Source organism: Saimiri boliviensis, chromosome X (assembly GCF_048565385.1).
Source record: "Saimiri boliviensis isolate mSaiBol1 chromosome X, mSaiBol1.pri, whole genome shotgun sequence".
NCBI classification, from domain to species: domain Eukaryota; kingdom Metazoa; phylum Chordata; class Mammalia; order Primates; family Cebidae; genus Saimiri; species Saimiri boliviensis.
In genome coordinates, this window is record NC_133470.1 from 57,394,474 (window position 1) to 57,415,542 (window position 21,069).

Consider the following 21,069-nt stretch of genomic DNA (forward strand, 5'->3'; position numbering starts at 1 on the left):
AGGTCCTGTGACTCGGGATAAACAAGATCCTCAGAAGACTTAGATATGAAGTTATACGAGAAATAATGAACTAAACATATTTAAGATCCTTGCCAACACGGACATTTCACAATCCTACATTTTCCTTTGGTTAATTTGGGAAATATAATTTCAAACCAACACTGTTTTCCACAAAATACCTTCTACCACGTTCCTCGTAGAATCAATAAGAATGAATTATTGAGCACCAACTATATGCCAGACAGTGAGCTAAATGATTTACAGACACCCTCTGATATATGTATTATCTGACTTGCTCCTCATGACCTTGTGAGGTGGATTATACTCCCCCACTAAACCGATGAGGAAAAACAGAGGCTCAACAAGCTCAATTAATGTTGCCAAGATCCCATAGCTAAGAAATAAAATTCAAATCTAAGCAGACACAAGACTTCTTAAACACCTGGGATTTCTTTTGGTGACTGAGCTATAGAGATAAAGACAAGGCAATGCCAACTGAAGGCATAGATGTCTAACTCTGCAGTGAAAAAAGTCATGGTCAGATCAATGACACATGGCCTCCCACTTGTCCCTGTTAGACACAACCTATTCAGGGTAAGTCCTAGAGCTGATCATCAAGGGGAGGAACTCTTCAGAATCCTCAGGCTTTCTCCATGAGCTACTGTCATTTCTGCTAAATGTTGAGTACCTACAATGGGGTCAATGCTACTGAGTGAGCTTTGGAGCCAATAATGAAAATTTTATTATGGGAAGGCCCTCTGTACATATAATGTGAAATCCAAAAGGGTACCACAATCTCATCCAAAGTGTGCTTTTAGCAATTTTTCCAGTGAAACAAAAGGTATTGACTCAGGGCTAGCAGTATTGGCAATAGGAGGGCATGGCACACTCTACATTCTCAGCTTCCAAAGCAACTACTCTTTCCCAACAATAGCCTCCCAGTAGGGTCCCCAAGATTTTTTCTCAAAGCCTCCAAAGAGCCTCAGCATCAGCTGCTAGAGCACTGGCTCTTCCTCTCACTACTACCACAATTGCCAGCTTTCAAAATGAGATTCAACGAGGACAACGACCATGACAGGGCAACGAATTTTCAAAACCTCTCTTCAGTCCTCAATAATAAAAGTCAGTTCATTAAGTCAGCATCGCTACAAGCAGTGGTCAAACGATAAGTAGGAGATTCTGAAATTGGCAGGCAAATGATCACTGAGTTAAAGAGTTATTGTAAGTCATACATAAAGAAGCAAAAAGGCTGGGCATGGTCCCTCATGCCTGTAATCCCAGCACTTTGGGAGGCCGAGGTGGGTGGATTACTTGAGGTCAGGTATTCGAGACCAGACTGGCCAACAGAGTGAAACCCTGTCTCTACTAAAAATACAAAAATTAGCCAGGCATGGTGGCGGGTGCCTGTAATTCCAGCTACTTGGGAAGCTAAGGGAGGAGAATAGCTTGAACCTGGAAGACAGAGATTGCAGTGAGCCCACTGATCTCCAGCCTGGGCAACAGCGGGAAACTCCATCTCAAAAAAACAAAAAGCAAGAGACCAGGTGTGGTGGCTGATGCCGGTAATCACAGAACTTTGGGAGACCAAGGTGATGGGAGGATAACCTGAGCCCAGGAGTTCAAGACCAGCCTCGGTAAACAAAGCAAGACCCTGTCTTTCGTTCTTTCCTTTTTTTTTCTTAAGCAGCAAAGATGTCATAGACAGCAGCTCTCATGGAGCCCCACAGACCCCCACGGGAACCTGACAGCACCAAGGAGCCATTTTTCTTTTGCTTATAAGTCATTATGCTCAGGCTCACATACCCTTTTTCCTGCATAGCACTCATTGACATTTGTGGTGGGGTTCATGGGTTTAAGAGAATTAAGGCTCAAAGTTCACCATAAAGGAAGACATAAGAAAAGTCTCAGATCTGTTGGTGGCTTTGGTATAAATGGGCACCTGTTCAAAATCAGACCCTTGTACCTGAAAAAGGAACCATTTATATAATTTCATGTACTATGCATCTCCCAGTCTTCCAAATGACAGGCAGGTAGCAGTTATTTTTAAAAAGTATAAAAAATATCATATTAATAACAATAAAATTTCAACATTAATAATAATGTTGAAATACCTAGTATTCATTTAGACAACGTACCCACTTGGCATTATCTCATTCCCATTTTACAAGATGAGAAAAATTAACACTTAGAGAGGCGAAGTTACTTGCCAAAGTTACAGAGCTATTAAGATGTAGAGGTAGAGTTCAAATTTGGGTTACTTGATTCCAGAGCCCATAATGTTAACTTTTAAATAAAGTCACACACTTGGATCCAGATAGATGTACTGAAATAAAGTAAAAGGGAGTGAATGAGAAAGTAATAAAAATGCAAATACAAATATCTGACTCACTAGTTACACAGTCACATTTAACCAAAACACTCACCAATCTAAATCTTAAAAAATTCATTGCAATATTATTTAAAATAGCAAAAAAATGGAAATAAGCTATATTTCCAAGAATAGCTAAATAGTAAAGTATCGCTCTTGTAGTAATAAAAGTTGAATGTATCCATTATTCATTCATTTGCCAAAATTTCATTGAACATCTACTATATGCCAGGCACACCTTTATGTGCTAGGAAAACAGAAGTGAACAAAACAAACCCATACCCTCCATCCATAAACCTTGTGAAAAATTTTAAATGACATGGAAAAATGCTTATAATGTTAGGTTAGAAAGAAAATATTATATATTCAGTATGAACTACATTGCATACAAAGAAAACAGACACATGTAGAGAAAAAGACATAAAGCAGAATACAAAAGCATGTCCAATATGTTACTTCTGTGCAGAAATATCTTCCTATCCTAAGTAACTTATATTTTAATATATTATTCAAATTGACTACAATAGGCATTTCTTAATAATAATATTTTAGTTCCAGGGCTAGTAAATATAACTGTGTTACTAACTTGTTCCAGTAACAACAGAGCGTCCATAATAGCTCTTTGGTTCAGTGTTCTCATCTAGCAAATGCTCTGTACTAGCCCTTTAACTCAGGAATCAGCAAACGTTTTCTTAAACGGCCAGAAGATAAATATTTTAGGCTTTGAGGACGATCCAGTGGCAGTTGCTAACTACTCAGTGCTACTCTTGTGCCACAAAAACAACCACAGAAAATGCTCAAATGAGTATGGATATGTTCCAATAAAACTTTATTTACAAAAGCAGATACTAGGCTGGAATGGGATCGGGGTTTGTTAACCTCTCCTCTTTAACTTCATAACAACTAATACAAACACAAACTTCTTTTGACTTCTACTATTCGACCTCCTCTTTTTAACATCTTTGATAAATATTAACATCATTTTACAGAGGACAAAACTGAGACTCAGAGACAGAAATGTCTTGTCCAAGATTATACAACTAATAGAGTGAGTTGTTAAATCCAGTTCCCACGAGAGATTTCTAGGGAAATTTGTTCCTTAGAAGAATCTAACTCCAACCATTTTGAAAAATAAACAAAAAAAAAATCCCTTTGAATGTATCAGTTAGGAAAATAACTGTGCTTTAAAGAAAAGGTTACTTGCAGACTGCCTGAGTAAAAAACCTCAGTAGAAGTTTAAGGGTATCTTTTGATTGCTGTTGTTTGAGGGTGAAATGGGACTGACAGGGAAAGTTTCCTTATCCTTCCTAAGAAACCTCCCAGGGCCTTGGCATTAGACCACAGTGGATGAAGGATGTCCAAGTGCTCTGCATCCACAAATCAAAAAGACTACATAGACTCAGGGCTGCCTCAAGAGGTATGTGACCACACATAGCTGAAGACTTACCAATGTTAATTTCATCATCAGTCAGAGTGTCTCCAATGAAATCAAACTGAAATGACTGCAGCGTCTGGGAAAATTTCTGAACAGCAGAGGAATAATCTGCAAAGGAAGGGTAACAAAAGAAATGGTCAACAATGCTATGCTTTGATCTATTTCCCCATCTCTGTAAGAACAGATAAAAGAAAACCAAAGGTAAGTGGTCTGAGCAGGTTGCAACTTGCATTTAAATGAAATAAAACAAAAGATTAGACATGCAGTAGAACAAAGTTTGAGCAACTAAAATCACCAGAAGAAAGGATGGGACAGCTCAGTAAAGTCCTTAAAAGTTATGGGACACGTTTTTATCCTCAACACTTCTACTCTCTGACCTGTTCTATTCAAAGCATGGAAGACATGAAACCACTTAGTTACACCCTTAAGAGGGTCTCCTTATGCATTTCCTAAACCCCTATTTTATGGGCAATGCACTAGTTGCTTTCCATTTTATACATGTAGAGTTCAAAGTCCCAGAGCTGGGTGGCAAAGCTGGAAATAGAAGCCAGGTGGCCTGTGTGCTTCCCTAGAGCCCTATCCATGACAATACAGGTACCAGCTGGACATTTTCCATGTTAACCAGATGACAGCCTGGGTTAAGGTGCTATCTGGAAGATGAAGAGACTTAACTTGTTCACAGAGTATTTGTCAAGAGACCTAATCTAAGGAAGCAATGAATGAAAACAATCAGGGTGAAATGGCCAGACTAAAGCTTTTATTTTTGGTCAATGATTTTGAATTTTAAAATATATTTTAGTATACAAGTTGGTATAAAATTAAATCATGTTTAGCGATACTTTTGAGAAGTTATCTTTATTGAGTTTTTTTTAATGTTCCTGCTAAGAGGTCCAACCCAACTTTTGACCTTTGTTACACTCCATGAGTGTTTCTAAGGCCAGCAGCAGCATCATCACCTGGGAGGTGGAAGGAAATGCGCATTGCCCAGCCCTACCCTAGACTTAATCAATCAGAAATTACATGTTTATACAAGCCCCAGGGTATTCATATACTCTTTAACTTTGAGGCGCACTGCTCTTACCAACTAAGCTAACCTGTTAGACTATATTCTAGGAAAGCTTAAGCTTGTTGGTTATTTTTGGTTCCCTTTTCCAATTTCTTCTTTCTCCCCTTAGTTTCATCACCCTCCTCATCCTGCATTTTCAAACCTAACATATGCATGCACTTACTGAGCCTGAGTGTTTGCTCTCAGACCAAGGAAAATGAAGACATTTAATGAAAAGCCATCACAGTTAAGCAAAGCACAATAAAACAAGCTCAAGCGTTTGGCTAAAGCAAATTATATGACAAGAATTTTTTTAGCATTTTGTCTTTGTCTCATTTTCAGAAATCCTTGTTTTCAGAATTTTAAGTCTTAACTATTTGAACAAATCACTGAAAATAGTAATAATCACAAAAATCACGACATTTTTACACAGACCAGGTTACCATGGCTTCTCACAATGTTGACAATCTAGAACCACATTTTCCACTACAAATCTAAGCCACATGAATGTGACAAGTGCATGCACACCCTTCAAATCCCTTCACAGTACATCAGCAATGAGAACACAAAACTGGCTCCATGTCTGGAAAACACTTGCTTTTCTCCGCTCTCCTTGGCTAGTAGTAAAACAGGGCAGGCCCAGAATTCCCCATCTGCTCTCTGTTATGCTCAGGGAAATTAAATAAAAACATTTATTGCGTTGTTCTTCTACACATACTAGTATTTCCTAAATATTATTTGAGCCAAGAGATGAACAGTTATTAATTATTCATCTTCTTAAAATTATCTCAAAATTTCAAAAACCACAAATACTATAATCTTCAACATTTGTAGTATTTTGAAAAAAAGGTAAGGAAGAAGTTGCAACTAGTCTCCCTTTTCATTATTTCTACCTATCTCTTCTTTCCTCCAGACTCCGGGTCTTTAAAGCACTATATCTACAACAGCCCTTGAACATCTATGAAGAACTTTCCACAAACATTTCCATTTACTGCTCCCAACGACCTAAAAGTAGGAAATACTGCCCTCACCTTACAAGCAAACGAACAAAAAAATGAAACAATGCACACAAATTCCATTCAAAAATGCAAACAAGCAGCCGGGTGTGGTGGCTCACGCCTGCAATCCCAGCACTTACGGAGGCTGAGGCAGGCAGATCACCTGTGGTTGGGAGTTCAAGACCAGCCTGGCCAACTTAGTGAAACCCCATCTCTGCTAGAAAATACAAAAATTAGCTAGGTGTGGTCTTGGGCACCTGCAGTCCCAGCGACTCAGGAGGCTGAGGCAGGAGAATCACTTGAACCCAGGAGGCAGAGGTTACAGTGAGCTGAGATCATGCCACTGCACTCTAGCATGGGTGCCAGAGCAAGACTCCATCTCAAAAAAAGAAACAAAAACAAAAACTGAACAAGCATAAATTCATAACTCTTCTTGAAACAAGCTTCCATATAGTTGCCCCCTGTGCTGAGAAAAGTCCTGGAAAAGACTCATATATTTTAGATAAATAATTGAAGTGGATGACTTCTAGACTACAAAGAATCCATAGATAACCTAGAAATGCTTGTCATGTGTGACACATTTAGTTCCTCGTCATCTTAAAATATTCACTATATCACTCTAAACAATGTGAACTCATGATTTTATCTTCCCCATCCCCGTCTACCCTGCCACTATGTCAATATTTTTCGGTCCAGCTTTTGGGGTTCTCTCTCTATCATCTTACTTATGTATGTGTCTTTCACAATGCCTTTACTTCACCTTTCCCTTACTCATTATAGAATGTAGTTGGATAGTGCTTTTTAGGCACTTTGAACTTTAAGGGAATCAGGTAGAATATGAACAAGGTTAATTAATTAATTGGTATAGTATAGACACCTGTTTTTCATCTCAATATTTCTTTAGAGTTTCATAAAAATAGAATCATATAAAATAGACTCCTTTGTATCAGAATCATTTAGGTTTGCACAGTGCTTTTAAAATTCATCCATGTTATCACTTGTATCAATAATTTATTCCTTTTGTTGCTAAGTAACACTCCATTATGTAAATATAACCCAATGTGTTTATTCATCATTTGTTCATGGACATTAGTGTTTATTCCAGTTTTTCACCATTGTGAATAAAGGTTCAATGAAAATTCATGCACAAGCCTCTTCAGGATAAATGTTTTCATTTCTCCAATTCATGGGTTACATGGTAAATTGGTAGGTATACATAACCTGAGTGCCACATTTAGCTAAAAAGAAATCAAGAGCCAGGCCCAGTGGCTCATGCCTGTAATCCCAGCACTTTGGGAGACCAAGGAGGGCAGATCACTTGAGGTCAGGAGTTCGAGACCAGCCTGGCCAACATGGTGAAACCCTGTCTCTACTAAAAATATAAAAATTAGCCAGGTGTGGTGTCATGCGCCTGTAGCCCCAGCTACATGGGAGGCTGAAGCAGGAGAATTGCTTGAATCCAGGAGGCAGAGTTTGCAGAGAGCTGAGATCCTGCCATTGCAGCCTGGGCAATAGAGAGGGAGGGACGGAGGGAGGGAAGAGAGGGAGGAAGGGGGGGAGGGAGGGAGGGAGGGAGGAAGGAAGGAAGGAAGGAAGGAAGGAAGGAAGGAAGGAAGGAAGAAAAGAGAGAAAGAAAGAAAGAAAAGAGAGAAAGAAAAAGAGAATCAAAAAGGCAGCAATCACAGGCAGGTTGCAGTGGCTCATGTCTTTAATCTCAGAGCTTTGGGAGGCCAAGGCAGGAGGATTGCTTGAGGTCAGGAGTTCGCAATCAGCCTGGGCAATATAGTGAGATCTTGTCTCTATACACACAAAAATTCTTTAAATTAGCCATGCATGGTGGTGCAAACCTGTAGTCCTAGCTACTTGAGAGGCTGAGGCGAGAGGACTGATTGAGCCCAGGAGTTCAAGGCTATGGTGAGTTACGATCATGCTATTATACTCCTGCCTGGGTGACAGTGAGACCCTGTAACTTAAAAAAAAATAAAAATTAAGAAAAGAAAGCAATCACATTTGCAATAGCTACAAAAAAATGCATAGGAACAAATTTAACCAAGGAAGTAAAATATCTACACATGGAAAACTATAAAACACTGATGAAGGAAAGTGAATAGGATGCACAAAAATAAGGAAAAGACATCACACGTTCATGAATTTTAAAAATTAATATTATTAAAATGAACATACTACCCAAAACAATCTATACTTTAGTGCAATCCCTAGCAAAATGCAAAGGGCATTCTTCACAGAAATATAAAAACAAATGCTACAATTTATCTGGAATCACAAAAGACCCCAAAATCAATATGTCAAAGAGACATTAGCATCATTTTTATTGCAGCACCTACTCACAATGCCAAAATATGGAATCAACCTAGGGGTCCATCAGTATATAAATGAATAAAGAAAATGGGTTGGGCACAGTGGCTCACCCTTGTAATCCCTGCACTTTGGGAGGCCAAGGCGGGTGGATCACTTGACATCAGGAGTTTGAGACAAGCCTGACCAATATGGTAAAACCCCATCTCTATTAAAAAAAAAAAAAAAAAAAAATACAAAATTAGCTGGGCATGGTGGTGCACGCCTGTAATCCCAACTACTTGGGAGGCTGAGGCAGGAGAATCACTTGAACCCAGGAGGCGGAGGTTGCAGTGAGCTGAGATCATGCCACTGCACTCCAGCCTGGGTGACAAGAGTGAAACTCCATCTCAAAAAAGAGAAAAGAAAGAAGAAAGAAAAGAAAGAAGAAAGAGAAAGAAAGAAAGAAAGAAAGAAAGAAAGAAAGAAAGAAAGAAAGAAAGAAAGAAAGAAAGAAAATGTAATATACATACATAGTGAAATACTATTCAGCAATTAAAAAGCATGAATCCTGGCATTCATGACAACATGGATAAGCCTTGAAGACATTATGTTAACTAAAATAAGCCAGGGACAAGAAAGACAAATACCACATGCTCTTACTCATATGTGGGAGCTAAAAAAAACCGATCTCATAGAAGTAGAGAATAGAGTAGTGGTTACTAGAGGCTTGGAAGGGTAGGGAGGAGCAGGGGATAAACAGCAGTTGGTTAGGTCTGTCTCAAAGAAAGAAAGAAGAGTTGGTTAATGTATACAAAATTATGGCTAGATAAAAGAAAAAGTTCCACTTTATATTGCAATGCAGTGTGACTATAGTTAACAATATTTTTTTGTCTATATTCAAATCGACAGAAAACAGGATTTTGAATGTTACCAAAAGAAATGATAAATATCTTAGGTCATGCTAATTGCTCTGATTTGATCATTACACCCATTATATACATGTATTGAAATATCATATTGTATTCTATAAATATGTATGAATATGTATCAAATAAAAATGATTTTAACTATCTTTTATAAAATAAATGGCCATTTTTTTCAAACATGATTATACCATTTTACATTCTATAAGAGAATTTCAGTTAATCCACACGCTTGGTAACACTTGGCTATTTATTTATTTATCTTTCTATTTATTTTCATTTAATGGTATCTCACTAGTTTTAATTTGCATTTTCCTGATGACTAACGGTATGAATGCCTTATATATTTATTGACCATTTGCAGTATCTTTTTTTCAAGAAGGATCTGTTCAAATCTCTTGCCCTTTTTATAACTGTCTTATTATTAAACTACAAGATTTCTTTATGTATTCTGGAAACAAGTCTTTTGCCAGATAAATGTATTGTAAATATTCTTTCACAAAAGGCTTAATAATCTGAATGCTGTTTATTTAATTTTAAAAAGACCTAATCTCTATAAGAACAATGACCTTTTTGGAATATTAAGGTATCCTAATCAAAGCACCATCTCCATCTCTGCAGTAACATTGAAAACCAACAGTCACACAGCTACAATAGCTGTGAGACTCAACAGCTTAGCAGCCACTGGAAAAAGCAGAATGCGGTTGAAGCTTCACAAGGCCCTACCCCCAGAAAATTGCCACTCTGTATCCAGTTTAACATGTCCTATAAGCTCTATACTCAAAATTTGTCTTAGTTTGTTCTGACTTAAAATTCATTCTGCGAAAACAACACTGCTATTGGGGCATCTGCATCTGAAATCGTTTAAGATTATGGTGGCCTGAAGCAGTGTGACATGCTAAAATTAACAAGAGGCTGACCAAAACACTTGGTTAAAAAAATAGTAATTAATTAATTAATTAAAATTGAAGAACAGGCCAAGCTTGGTGGCTCATTCCTATAATTCCAGCCCTTTGGGAGGCTGAGGCTGGAGGATGACTTGAGCCCAAGAGTTCGAGACCAGCCTGAGCAACATAGCGAGACCCCATCTTTAAAAAAAATAAAAATAAAAAACAGCCAGGTGAGGTGGTGTATGCCTGTGGTCGAAGCTACTCAGGAGGCTGAGGTGGCAAGATTGCTTGAGCCCAAGAGGTTGAGACTGCAGTGAGCAGTGATCACACCACGGCACTGCAGTCTGGGTGACAGAGAGAGACCCCATTTCAAAATAATAATCAGAATAATTGTTAATGGACAATGACATGCCCATAGTGGGCTTTAAAAAGTTGTAACATAAAATCTAGAAAGACATGGGTCATAAAAAGGGTTATGTGCATGTTCCAAGCTATGCCTGGGCCCATGAAGGACTTAAGAAGTTCCTCACCTCTCACTTCCTGCTTAGGCTAAGTAGGAAGAGAAAGATAAGGCATGATGGTCATCTGCCTAGGTGAACGTTGTTAAAAGCATATCCCAATACACACAATGACCAGCAGTAAAAGCTGGAAGACTTATTGGTTTGAAGTATTTAAATTAAATCATCATTCAGTCATTAGCTGCCCACTAAGCAAAACTACCGGAAGCTTCAGTGGCTTCTAACGACAAAAAATACACACTTTATAAAATTAGTCCAAAAGATCAATAAACAAGCAAACAATAACAACCACCCTGGGGAAGGGAAAAAAATCTAATTTCTAGAGTTGCCACATCATTTTATATGTTCACTTTTCCACAAAAAAAAAAAATGATGAGGCACACTAAGACACAGGAAACAATAGCCCACGCTCAAGGAGACACTATGTCTAAAGAACTAAGGAAAGACTGAGAACAATGTCTCACCAAAGAGAAAACATCAATAAAATAACGAAAATAATTTTAAAAGAACCAATTAAAGCATAAAAGAGCTGCTGAATAAATTCTTCCACTGTTCAGTTCCCAGATGGAGAGTTCTCAGTCACATTTCATAAAGCTCTTCAGAAGCTCCAGCATGATTCAACCAGTGTCTGAGCATTGGCCAACTAAATAAAGCATCCAAATATTGGCTTTTCCTCCTTTCCCATTTCACTCCTTTTCCACTCCCTGCATTGATCACTTTCTTTGTCCCTTACTCTTGCTTCCACTTAAACTACCTCTGCTCCCAAGCCTCTGCGTCAAGCTCTCTCTGCTTTTAGGGGGAAGCCAGGTAAAGATAATGAGCTCCTCATTACTGGAGCTGACTACTACTCATTACTGGAGCAAATGTTAGAAAAAAATTCTAGGTATTAGATTATAAGAAACTTGATCAAAAGATTGGACAGAAATCAGTAACTAACTGGAATGGGAAGTTGGAAGATACAAAGAAGGGGAGCAAGAACGAAGGAGGAGAAAAATATGTGAACTACGTCAGAGGAAAGAGAATCTTTTCTTACCCATACTCTCAAAATCTAAAATAATGTTCAGTATAAAGTAGGTCCTCAATGTTAGCTGAATGAATGTATGGCTTTAAAAGAATAAATCAACTTTTTAATATTTAAAGGTTGAAGCCATCTGAAAAATTAAATCTACTTTTTCCCCAAATTCATTTTCTTTTCTTGAAATAGGGTCTCACTGTGTCACCCAGGCTGGAGTACAGTGGTGTGATAGCAGCTCAGTACAGCCTCAACCTCCTGGGCTCAAGTGATCCTCCTATCTCAGCCTCCCAAGTAGCTAGGACTACAAGCACACACCACTCCACTCAGCGAATTTCAAAATTTTTTTGTAGAGACAGACTCTTGCTTTGTTTCCCAGGCTGGTCTTTAAGTCCTGGCTTCAAGTGATCCTCCCACTTTGGCCTTCCAAAGTGATGGGCTCACAGGCATGAGCCACCGCACCCAGCCCCCAAATCCACTTTAATATATAAGCAGTTTACTGCCATTTCGGTGGTCCCAGTAATATTAAACAAATACTGCAAAAATTTAGCACAGCTTACAGTTTCAATACTATAGTTGTATTACATTAGCAATTTATAGAGAGGGCCAGACATGGTGGCTCACACCTGTAATCCCAGCACTTTGGGAAGCCAAGGCAGGCGGATCGCCTGAAGCTCAGGGGTTCAAGAGCAGCCTGGTCAACATTGTGAGACCCTGTCTCTACCAAAAAAAAAAAAAAAAAAAAAAAAAAAAAGCCAGGCATGGTGGTGTGTACCTGTAGTCACAGCTACTCAGGCAGCTGAGGCAGAAGAATTGCTTGAGCCCAGGAGGCAGAGGTTGCAGTGAAGTGCATGAATTGCACTGCAGCCTGGGTGACTGAGCCAGGCTGTGTGACAGAGCCAGACCCTATGTCAACAACAACAACAAAAAGGGCCCAGCACGGTGGCTCATGACGGTAATCCCAGCACTTTGGGAGGCCAAGGTGGGAGGATCATGAGGTCAGGAGATGGAGACCATCCTGGCCAACTTGGTAAAACCCCATCTCTACAAATACAAAAAAAAAAAAAAAAAAATTAGCTGGGCCTGGTGGTGTGCACCTGTAGTCCCAGCTACTCGGGAGGCTGAGGCAGAAGAATCACTTGAACTCGGGAGGCGGAAATTGCAGTGAGCCGAGATCATACCACTGCACTCCATTCTGGGTGACAGAGCGAGACTCCATCTCAGAAAAAAAATAAGGAATTTATAGCAAACAGATACATGAAACTCCATGTGAATTGTGCCAGTGATCCATTATGCCCTAAAAGCTGTATAAGGATAACCTATAGAAAATTGTTCGGAGATATTAGTGCCAAAGGTACAGATCAACCCAGGGAGTGGAAAAAAATGTATCAAGAAAAGGAAATAATGAAGGCCAAGTCCTAATTAGTTTCCACTTAGAGAGGAGACAAACTACAACGCAACATGTATAGAACAGAAAAACATGTATAAAATGTTATCTCCAAGTACGGGTATATATATTTACCTGCATTGTGTATAACTCCATTTGCACCTAGTTTTTAATTGGGATGAAACTTAGGTAGTCAAGTTTCAATATGATTCAGAAGTTCATGGATATAACTCTACTTCTAAAGTAGATTACACAGTGAAAATGCCGAAGGGATTCCTAGGCTTTGTGGTTTTGACTACTTTCAGTTTACAATAAAAAGTGTTCTCTTAACACATACATCCCTTTATACTTACGAATTTTTAGTTTGAACGAATCATCACATTACCACCTGGTAAGGTTGTCTACCTTTCCAAGGCAAAATGAGGTAGTAGAAATATCACTAAGACAGTGAGTTGTGCCTCTGGAACAAATCAGTTTTATGAGTTTGGGCAAGTAAATTTGCCTCCCTGGGCCTCAATTAATCAAACAAAACCAAAAAATGCTACTACTTACCAGTTAATGTGCCTTCCCTTTAGTTCCTGTAGTTGTAAAAGAAACATAATATCATCTACCTCATTGGCTTGTGGGGGAATTAAAATAAGATAGCATGGTGAAGTTCTTTCACAAAACAGAAATGGGTCAGGTGCAACACTGGTTCACGCCTGTAATCCCAGCACTTTGGGAAGCCAAGGCAAGCAGATCTCTTGAGCTCAAGAGTTCAAGACCAGCCTGGGCAACATGGCAAAACCCCATCTCTATCAAAAATACAAAAAAAAAAAAAATCAGGCAGGTGTGGTGGTGCATATTCGGGAGGCTGAGGTGGGAGGATCACTTGAGCTCGGAAGGCAGAGGTTGTAGTGAGCTGAGATCAGGCCATTGCATTTCAGCCTAAGTGAGAGAGTGAGACCCCATCTCAAAAAAAAAAAAAAAAACAAAAACAAAGAAAGAAAGAAAAGAAATAAAGAAAGAAAAATCACTTTCTAAATGTTATTTTTTTTTAAAGTTGGGCTAACATTACTATTAACTAGACTGATAGGAACTAATTAGGATATATTCAATTATCCTATAAAACTGAAGTAGGACAGTGGTTCTTACATTTGTTTTTTTTTTTGTTTTGTTCTGTTTTTTGAGACAGGGTCTTGCTTGGCTGCCCAGGCTAGAATGCAGTGCAGTGACACAATCTCAGCTCACTGCAGCCTCAACCTCCTGGGCTCAAGTGATCCTGCCACGTCAGCCTCCCAAGTAGCTGGAACAACAGCTGTGTACCATCAGACCTGGCTTTTTTTTTTTCCTTATAGAGATGGAGTCCCACTATATTGAGCAGGCTGATCTCAAACTCCTGGGCTCAACCAATCTTCCTGTCTCGGCCTCCCAAAATGTTGAGATTACAAGTGTGAGCCACTGCACCCAGCCTGGATTTTGCATTTATATATATATATGTATTTTATTGCACTTTAGGTTCTGGGGTACATGTGCAGAACATACAGGATCATTGCATAGGTACATATATGGCAATGTGGTTTGCTGCCTCCATCCCCCCATCACCTATATCTGGCATTTCTCCCCATATTATCCCTCCCCAACCTCCCTACCCACTTCCACTGTCCCTCCTCTAGTCACCCCCAACAGACTCTAGTGTGTGATGCTCCCCTTCCTGTGTCCATGTGTTCTCAGTGTTCAACACTCGCCTATGAGTGAGAACATTCGGTGTTTAATTTTCTGTTCTTGTGTCAGTTTGCTTGGAATGATGGTTTCCAGATTCATCCATGTCCCTACAGAGAACACAAACTCATTATTTTCATGGCTGCATAGTATTCTATGGTGTATATGTGCCACAGATCTTGCATTTTTAAAGGATTATAGAACCCCTTGAAAATGTGATAAGAAATACATTCTTCCCAGAAAGATGTATGTTACACAAACTTCTGTACCATCTCTGCAGTCCCAGAGAGCCTGAGAAACCCAAGTAAAGAACCAATAAACAAGATAATCCTCAAGGTCTCTTCTGTTTAACACTCTTAAGTATATGTTTTTCCTTTTTAAAATGAGTAAATGAAGTAGCCACTCATTTATAGATTGATTTAACCAAAATATCCTCCACCTAATCCAAATACATAAAAATACTGGGTAAAAAGGCAACAAACATGTATGTATTTTTAAAATACATAGTAGACTGGGAAAGCAATAAAAAGAAGCTCCCAAGTACTAGAAATGAAGAAAAAAATTCAAAGCCCCAACAGAGAGCATTACCTGAGGCTGTAGAAAGGTATCAGAACTAGATATGCTCAGTTCTCATTATTTACGGTTCTCTATTTGCAAATTTGCCTAGTCAATGAAATGTATTTGCAACACCAAAATCAATACTTAGGACACTTCCCCACTCATTCACAGACATGCAGAGAGCTATGAAAAATGTTAGTCACCAACATGTACATTCTGAAATTGAAAAGGGGGATACTGCCTTCTTGTTTCAGCTCTCATACTGTAAACAACTGTCCTCTTCCTGGTCTATTTAGTGCCACATTTGTCACATTATTCTACTTCTTCTTGATGAGTTAGCTGTTTAATGTGGCCCCTTAGCATAGCGCTGAAGCGCTATCCGGTGGTCCTAAAGGAAAGAAGGCCGAGATGGCCTTACAGAGAAAACGACAAGAAAAATAAGCTTCGTTCAGCTACAGACTATAGTGCTGTTAGCCATGAGCTCAATGTTAATGAATCAACTATATAGATGATAAAATCAGGGGTCTTTAAACAGAAACACATGTAAAACAAGTTTATGTACTGACTGGCTGCTGAAAATGTCGAGACTCACAGGTACCTAACCCTGGATTTCCTCTAGGAGAAATGGTTCAGTATTCACTAACCAATGTTTACATTGATTTTACAGAATATAAATGCCACGAATAACAAGAGCTGACTGTATGTGGGAGTGGGAATTTTATCATCAGGCAAAGGGACATTATTTAAAAGCTGGAAGCTTGGAACGAGGTCTCTTCATGAAGTCTACCGGCATATGACACTGTAGGGAATATACTAGAGAGTCTTCCACTGTAGTAAAATAAACAGTTACCCAGAACCACAAGCTTTTGCTAATTAGAATGTTTATACTGCCCACAAAAGTTTCTAAAAATTAATCTTTAAACTAATCTTGAACCAGCATCAAGCATGCTCTAAGAAGAGGCAAAAGAAAAATTGCCCCATAAGAACACCTCTATAACCCAGAGCACATAAGGGAATCCCAATGAAACAACTGCCCCCCAGAACTCCACGCTGAAAACTATAAACCACACTAGGAAACCAGCATGAGAGTTAGGCAGCAGTAAAGACAAATAAGTGGATTCTCTTCTGTAAGATCTAAGATTACATTACACTCCAAAAAGTAATTTTTAAATGGGAATACTTTAAAGATTCAAAAAAAAAATAGTAAAAATCAGAATCCATATACCAGTCACAGATTATCTCAAAAGAAACAAAAATCAAAATGATAGCCATTTGCGCAACAATAACACTGTCAAAAAATGGATTATCAGGTTTTACTTGCTAAGAGAAAATAACCATCAACATACTAGTAGCAAACTAGAAAACAGATCTGAAGAAATCATCCAGAGCATAGCACAGGGAGAAAAACTGCAAAATATACAAGAAAAATGAGGACATAAGGCTAGAAAGAGGCACTGATAGGGAAACCCAAATAAGGGAATAAAAGGCATGGGGGAGGCTGGGTGCTGTGACTCATACTTCGAGCACTTTGAGAGGCCAAGGCAAGCAGATTGCTTGAAGCCAGGATTTTGAGACCAACCTGGGCAACATAATGAGAATTCGTCTCTACCCCTCCAAACAAAAAAAGATCACTTAAATTAGCCAGGAATGGTGGTGTATGCCTGTAGACCCCAGCTAAGGTGGTTAGTGGGGAGCTGAGACTGGAGGATGGCTTCAGCCTGGGAGGTCAAGGCTTGCAGTAAGCCATGACAGTGTCACAGTGCTCCAGGCTAGGCAACAGAGCAAGACCTTGTCCCTGCTCCCCAAAAAAGAGAAAAAGAACAAAATGGGAATATCAACAAAGAAATTATAAAACAAAATGGATATTGTACATTAAAAAGGTCAATTCATGTAGAATACATAAAAATTACAAACTTACAAGCAACAAACATGAAATCCTCAAAATACATGAAGTAAAGATTTTTTATTTATTTATTTTTATTTTTTTTTAATTTTTTTTGAGATGGAGTCTCGCTCTCTCACCCATGCTGGAGTAAAGGGATGTGATCTCGGCTCCATGCAACCTCTGCCTCCTGGGTTCAAGTGATTCACTCGCCTCAGCCTCCCGAGTAGCTGGGATTATAGGTACCCACCACCATATCCGGCTAATTTTGGTATTTTTAGTAGAGACATGGTTTTACCATGTTGACCAAGCTGGTCTCTCCTGACCTCAAGTGATATGCCCGCCTCTGCCTCCCAAAATGTTGGGATTGTAGGTGTGAGCCACCATGCCTGGCCAGTGAAGCAAACACTGACAAAACTGAAGGAAGAAACAGATAGTTACGCAATAGTAAATGCATTAATGGATAAAATAACCAGACAGAAGTTCAGTAAGGAATCTGTGTACTTGAACCACAATATAAACCAACTGGACCAAAGAGATATATAAAGCATACTCTATCCCACAACAATAGAATACATATATTTTGAAAGGCACATGAAAAATTATCCAGAACAGACAACGTTTTAGGCCACAAAACAAATGGTAATAAGTTTTAAAAACAAAATTGGCGGGGTACAGTGGCTCATGCCTGTAATCCACCACTTTGGGAGGCCAAGGCGGGTGGACTCCCTGAGACCAGCAGTTTGAGACCAGCCTGGCCAACATGGTAAAACCTTGACTCTACTAAAAATACAAAAATTAGCCAGCCACGGTGGCTGCTGCCTGTACTCCCAGCTATTCAGGAGGCTGAGGCACGAGAATCGCTTGAACGCGGGAGGCAGAAGCTGCCGTGATCAGGCCATTGCATCACACTCAAGCTGGACAACAAGAGCGAAACTCCGTCTCAAAAAAATAAAAGCTTAAAAATCATACAAAATTATTTTTCTGATAAAAATGGAATTAAACTAGAAAATAATAATGTAAGAAAAACAGGGAAATTCACAAACACATGAAAATTAATAATTCTTTTTTTTTTTTTTTTTTTTTTTAGAGACAGGGTCTTATTCTGTTGCCCCAGGTAGAGTATATTGGTACAATCTCAGCTCACTGCAGCCTCAAGAAATCCTCCCACCTCCACCTCCCAAGTAGCTGGGACTAATGGCATATGCCACTAGGCTGGGCTAATTTTTTTTTTTTTTTTTGTAGAGACAGGTTCTCATTATGTTGCCAAGGCTGGTATCAAACTCTTGAGCTCAAGCAATCCACCTGCCTCGGCCTCCCAAAATGCTGAGATTACAGGCATGAACCCGTGCTCCCGGCCAGTAAGTCACTCTTAAAACAACCAGTGAGTCAAAAAAGAAATTACAAGCAAGTACTTGAGATAAATGAAACCAAAAACACAACTTAATTTGCAAGATACATGGTATGCAGTAAAAGCAGTACTGAAGGGCAGATTTATAGCTGTAAATGCTTACACTAAAAATGAAGAAATATCTTGAATCAACAATCTAACTTTACACCTTAAAAAACTTGAAAAACAGAAAACTAAACATAAGATAGCAGAAGAAAGAAAAAAAAAAATAGTTTCCAGATCAATAAAATAGACAATAGAAAAACAATAATGAAAATAAATCAATGAAGCCAAAAGATCAGCAAGATCAACAAAATTGACAAACTTTTAGCTAGATTGAATAGGAAAAAATAGAGATGACACAAATTATCAAAATCGGGAATAAAATTAGGGACCGAGAATGGTGGCTCATGCCTGTAATCCCAACATTTAGGGAGGCCAAGGCAGGAGGATTGCTTGAACCTAGGAGCTCAAGACCAATCTGGACAACATAGTGAGACTCGTATCCACCAAAAAATAAAAATTAGGTGGGTGTGGTGGTACATGCCTGTAGTCCCAGCTACTTGGGAGGCTAAGGCAAGAGTATTACTTGAACCCAGGAGTTTGAGGTTGCAGTGTGTGATGATCCTGTGACTGCATCGCAATCTAGATGACAAAGCAAAACCTTGTCTCAAAAAAAAAAAAGAAAAAGAAAGAAAGGAAAGAAGGAAAGGAAATGAAGGCTTTTATCCAAAAAACAGGCAATAATAAATGCTGGTGAGTATGTGGAAAAAGGGGAACACTGTTGGTCGGAATGTAAATCAGTACAACCACTATGTAGAACAGTTTGGAGCTTCCTCAAGAAACTAAAAATTGAGCTATCATATGATCCACCAATCCCACTGCTAGGTATATACCCAAAAGAAAGGAAATCAGCATATCAAAGACATATCTACACTCCCATGTTTGTTACAGCACTCTAAGTGTCCATCAACAGATGAATGGATAAGGAAAATGTGGTATATATACCACATCATTCACGAATACCACAAATGAGATCTGGTCATTCTTTTTTATGGCTGAATAGTACTCGATTCAACCATAAAAATGAATGAAATCCTGTCATTTCCAACAACATGGATGGAACTGGAGATCGTGTTAAGTGAAATAAGCCAAGTACAGAAAGACAAACTTTGCATGTTCTCACTTATTGGTGGGAGCTAAAAAATAAAATAATTTAATTCATTAAGACAGAGAATTGAAGGATGGTTACCAGAAGCTGAGAAGGGTAGTGGGAAGTGAAGGAGGAGAGTAAGTATGGTTACTGGGTACAACAATATAGTTAGAATGAATAAGATCTCATACTGAATAGCACAACAGTGTGATTACAGACAATGACAATTTATTGTATATTTTAAAATAACTAAAAGAGTATAATTGGTTTACAATACAAAGAAACAATAAATGCTTGACACGATTGAATACCTCATTTACTCTGATGTGATTATTAACTATTGTATGCCTGTATCAAAATATTTCATGTACTCCATAAATATATATACCTATTACATACCCACAAAAACTAAAAATTTTAAATTTTTGAAAAAGAAATGAAAGTGAGGATATTGCTACCAATTTTACATGAATCAATAGGATTATAAGAGAATACTATAAACAACTGCACACCAACACATTGGATCACTTAGATGAAAAGGACAAATTCCTAGTAACACACAACCTACAAAAACCAAATAACAAAAAAACAGAAAATAAATGAATGCCATTAGAAGACTGAATAAATAATCAAAATCTTCCCAACCAGGGTGGGTGCAATGGCTCACGCCTGTAATCCCAATACTTTGGAAGACTGATGTGGGTGGATCATTTGAGGACAGGAATTCCAGACCAGCCTGGCTGACATGATGAAACCCTGTCTCTTCTAAAAATACAAAATTAGCTGGGTGTGGTGGTGCATGCCTATAATCCCAGCTACTTGGGAGGCTGAGGCAGGAGAATCAATGGAACCCAGGAAGTGGAGGTTGCAGTGAGCCGGAGGTTGTAGTAAGCCAAGATTGTGCCATTGCATTCCAGCCTGAGCAACAAGAGTGAAACTCCGTCTCAAAAAAAATAAAAAAAATCCTCCCAATTGGGGAAAAAAAAAAAAAAAAGCCCTGGACCAGGTGGTTTCACTGTTGAATTCTACCAAAAATTTAAAAAACAATTAACACCAATATTTCTCAAATCCTTTCAAAATATTTAAAAGGAGAGAACATTTTCTAATCCATTCCATTAGGCCACCCATACTCAGATATCAGTGCTAGACAAAAACACTACAAGAAAATGGACATCCTGGCCAGGCACAGTGGCTCACACCTGTAACCCCAGAACTTTGGGAGGCCAACGCAGGTGGATCGCCTGAGGTCAGGAGTTCAAGACCAGCCTGGCCAACATGGTGGTGAATCCCCATCTCTACAAAAAATATAAAAATTAGCTGGGCATGGTGGCACATGCATGTAGTAGTCCCAGCTACTTGGGAGGCTGAGGCAGGAGAATCGCTTGAACCCACGAGGTGGAGGCTGTAGTAGTGAGCCGCGATCGTGCCACTGCACTCCAGCCTGGGCAATAGAGCAAGACTCCATCTCAAAAAAAGAAAAAGAGAATCAATCAATATTATATATCATTTAA

The 21,069-nt window shown here is 38.9% G+C and overlaps 1 protein-coding gene across 4 annotated transcripts in view; it reads right to left on the reverse strand.

Moving 5' to 3' along the window:
* OPHN1 (oligophrenin 1) overlaps window positions 1-21,069 on the reverse strand; it is a 391,423-nt gene that overhangs the window by 249,612 nt on the left and 120,742 nt on the right. For 3 of the 4 annotated variants that reach the window (XM_074391741.1, XM_074391740.1, XM_003940936.4), the window contains exon 3: window positions 3,816-3,911. In XM_074391741.1, the coding sequence (XP_074247842.1) occupies window positions 3,816-3,911 (96 nt within the window). Of the gene's footprint in view, window positions 1-3,815; window positions 3,912-7,693; window positions 7,818-21,069 lie in introns of those variants that run through there. The other variant, XM_074391742.1, reaches the window with a different exon arrangement.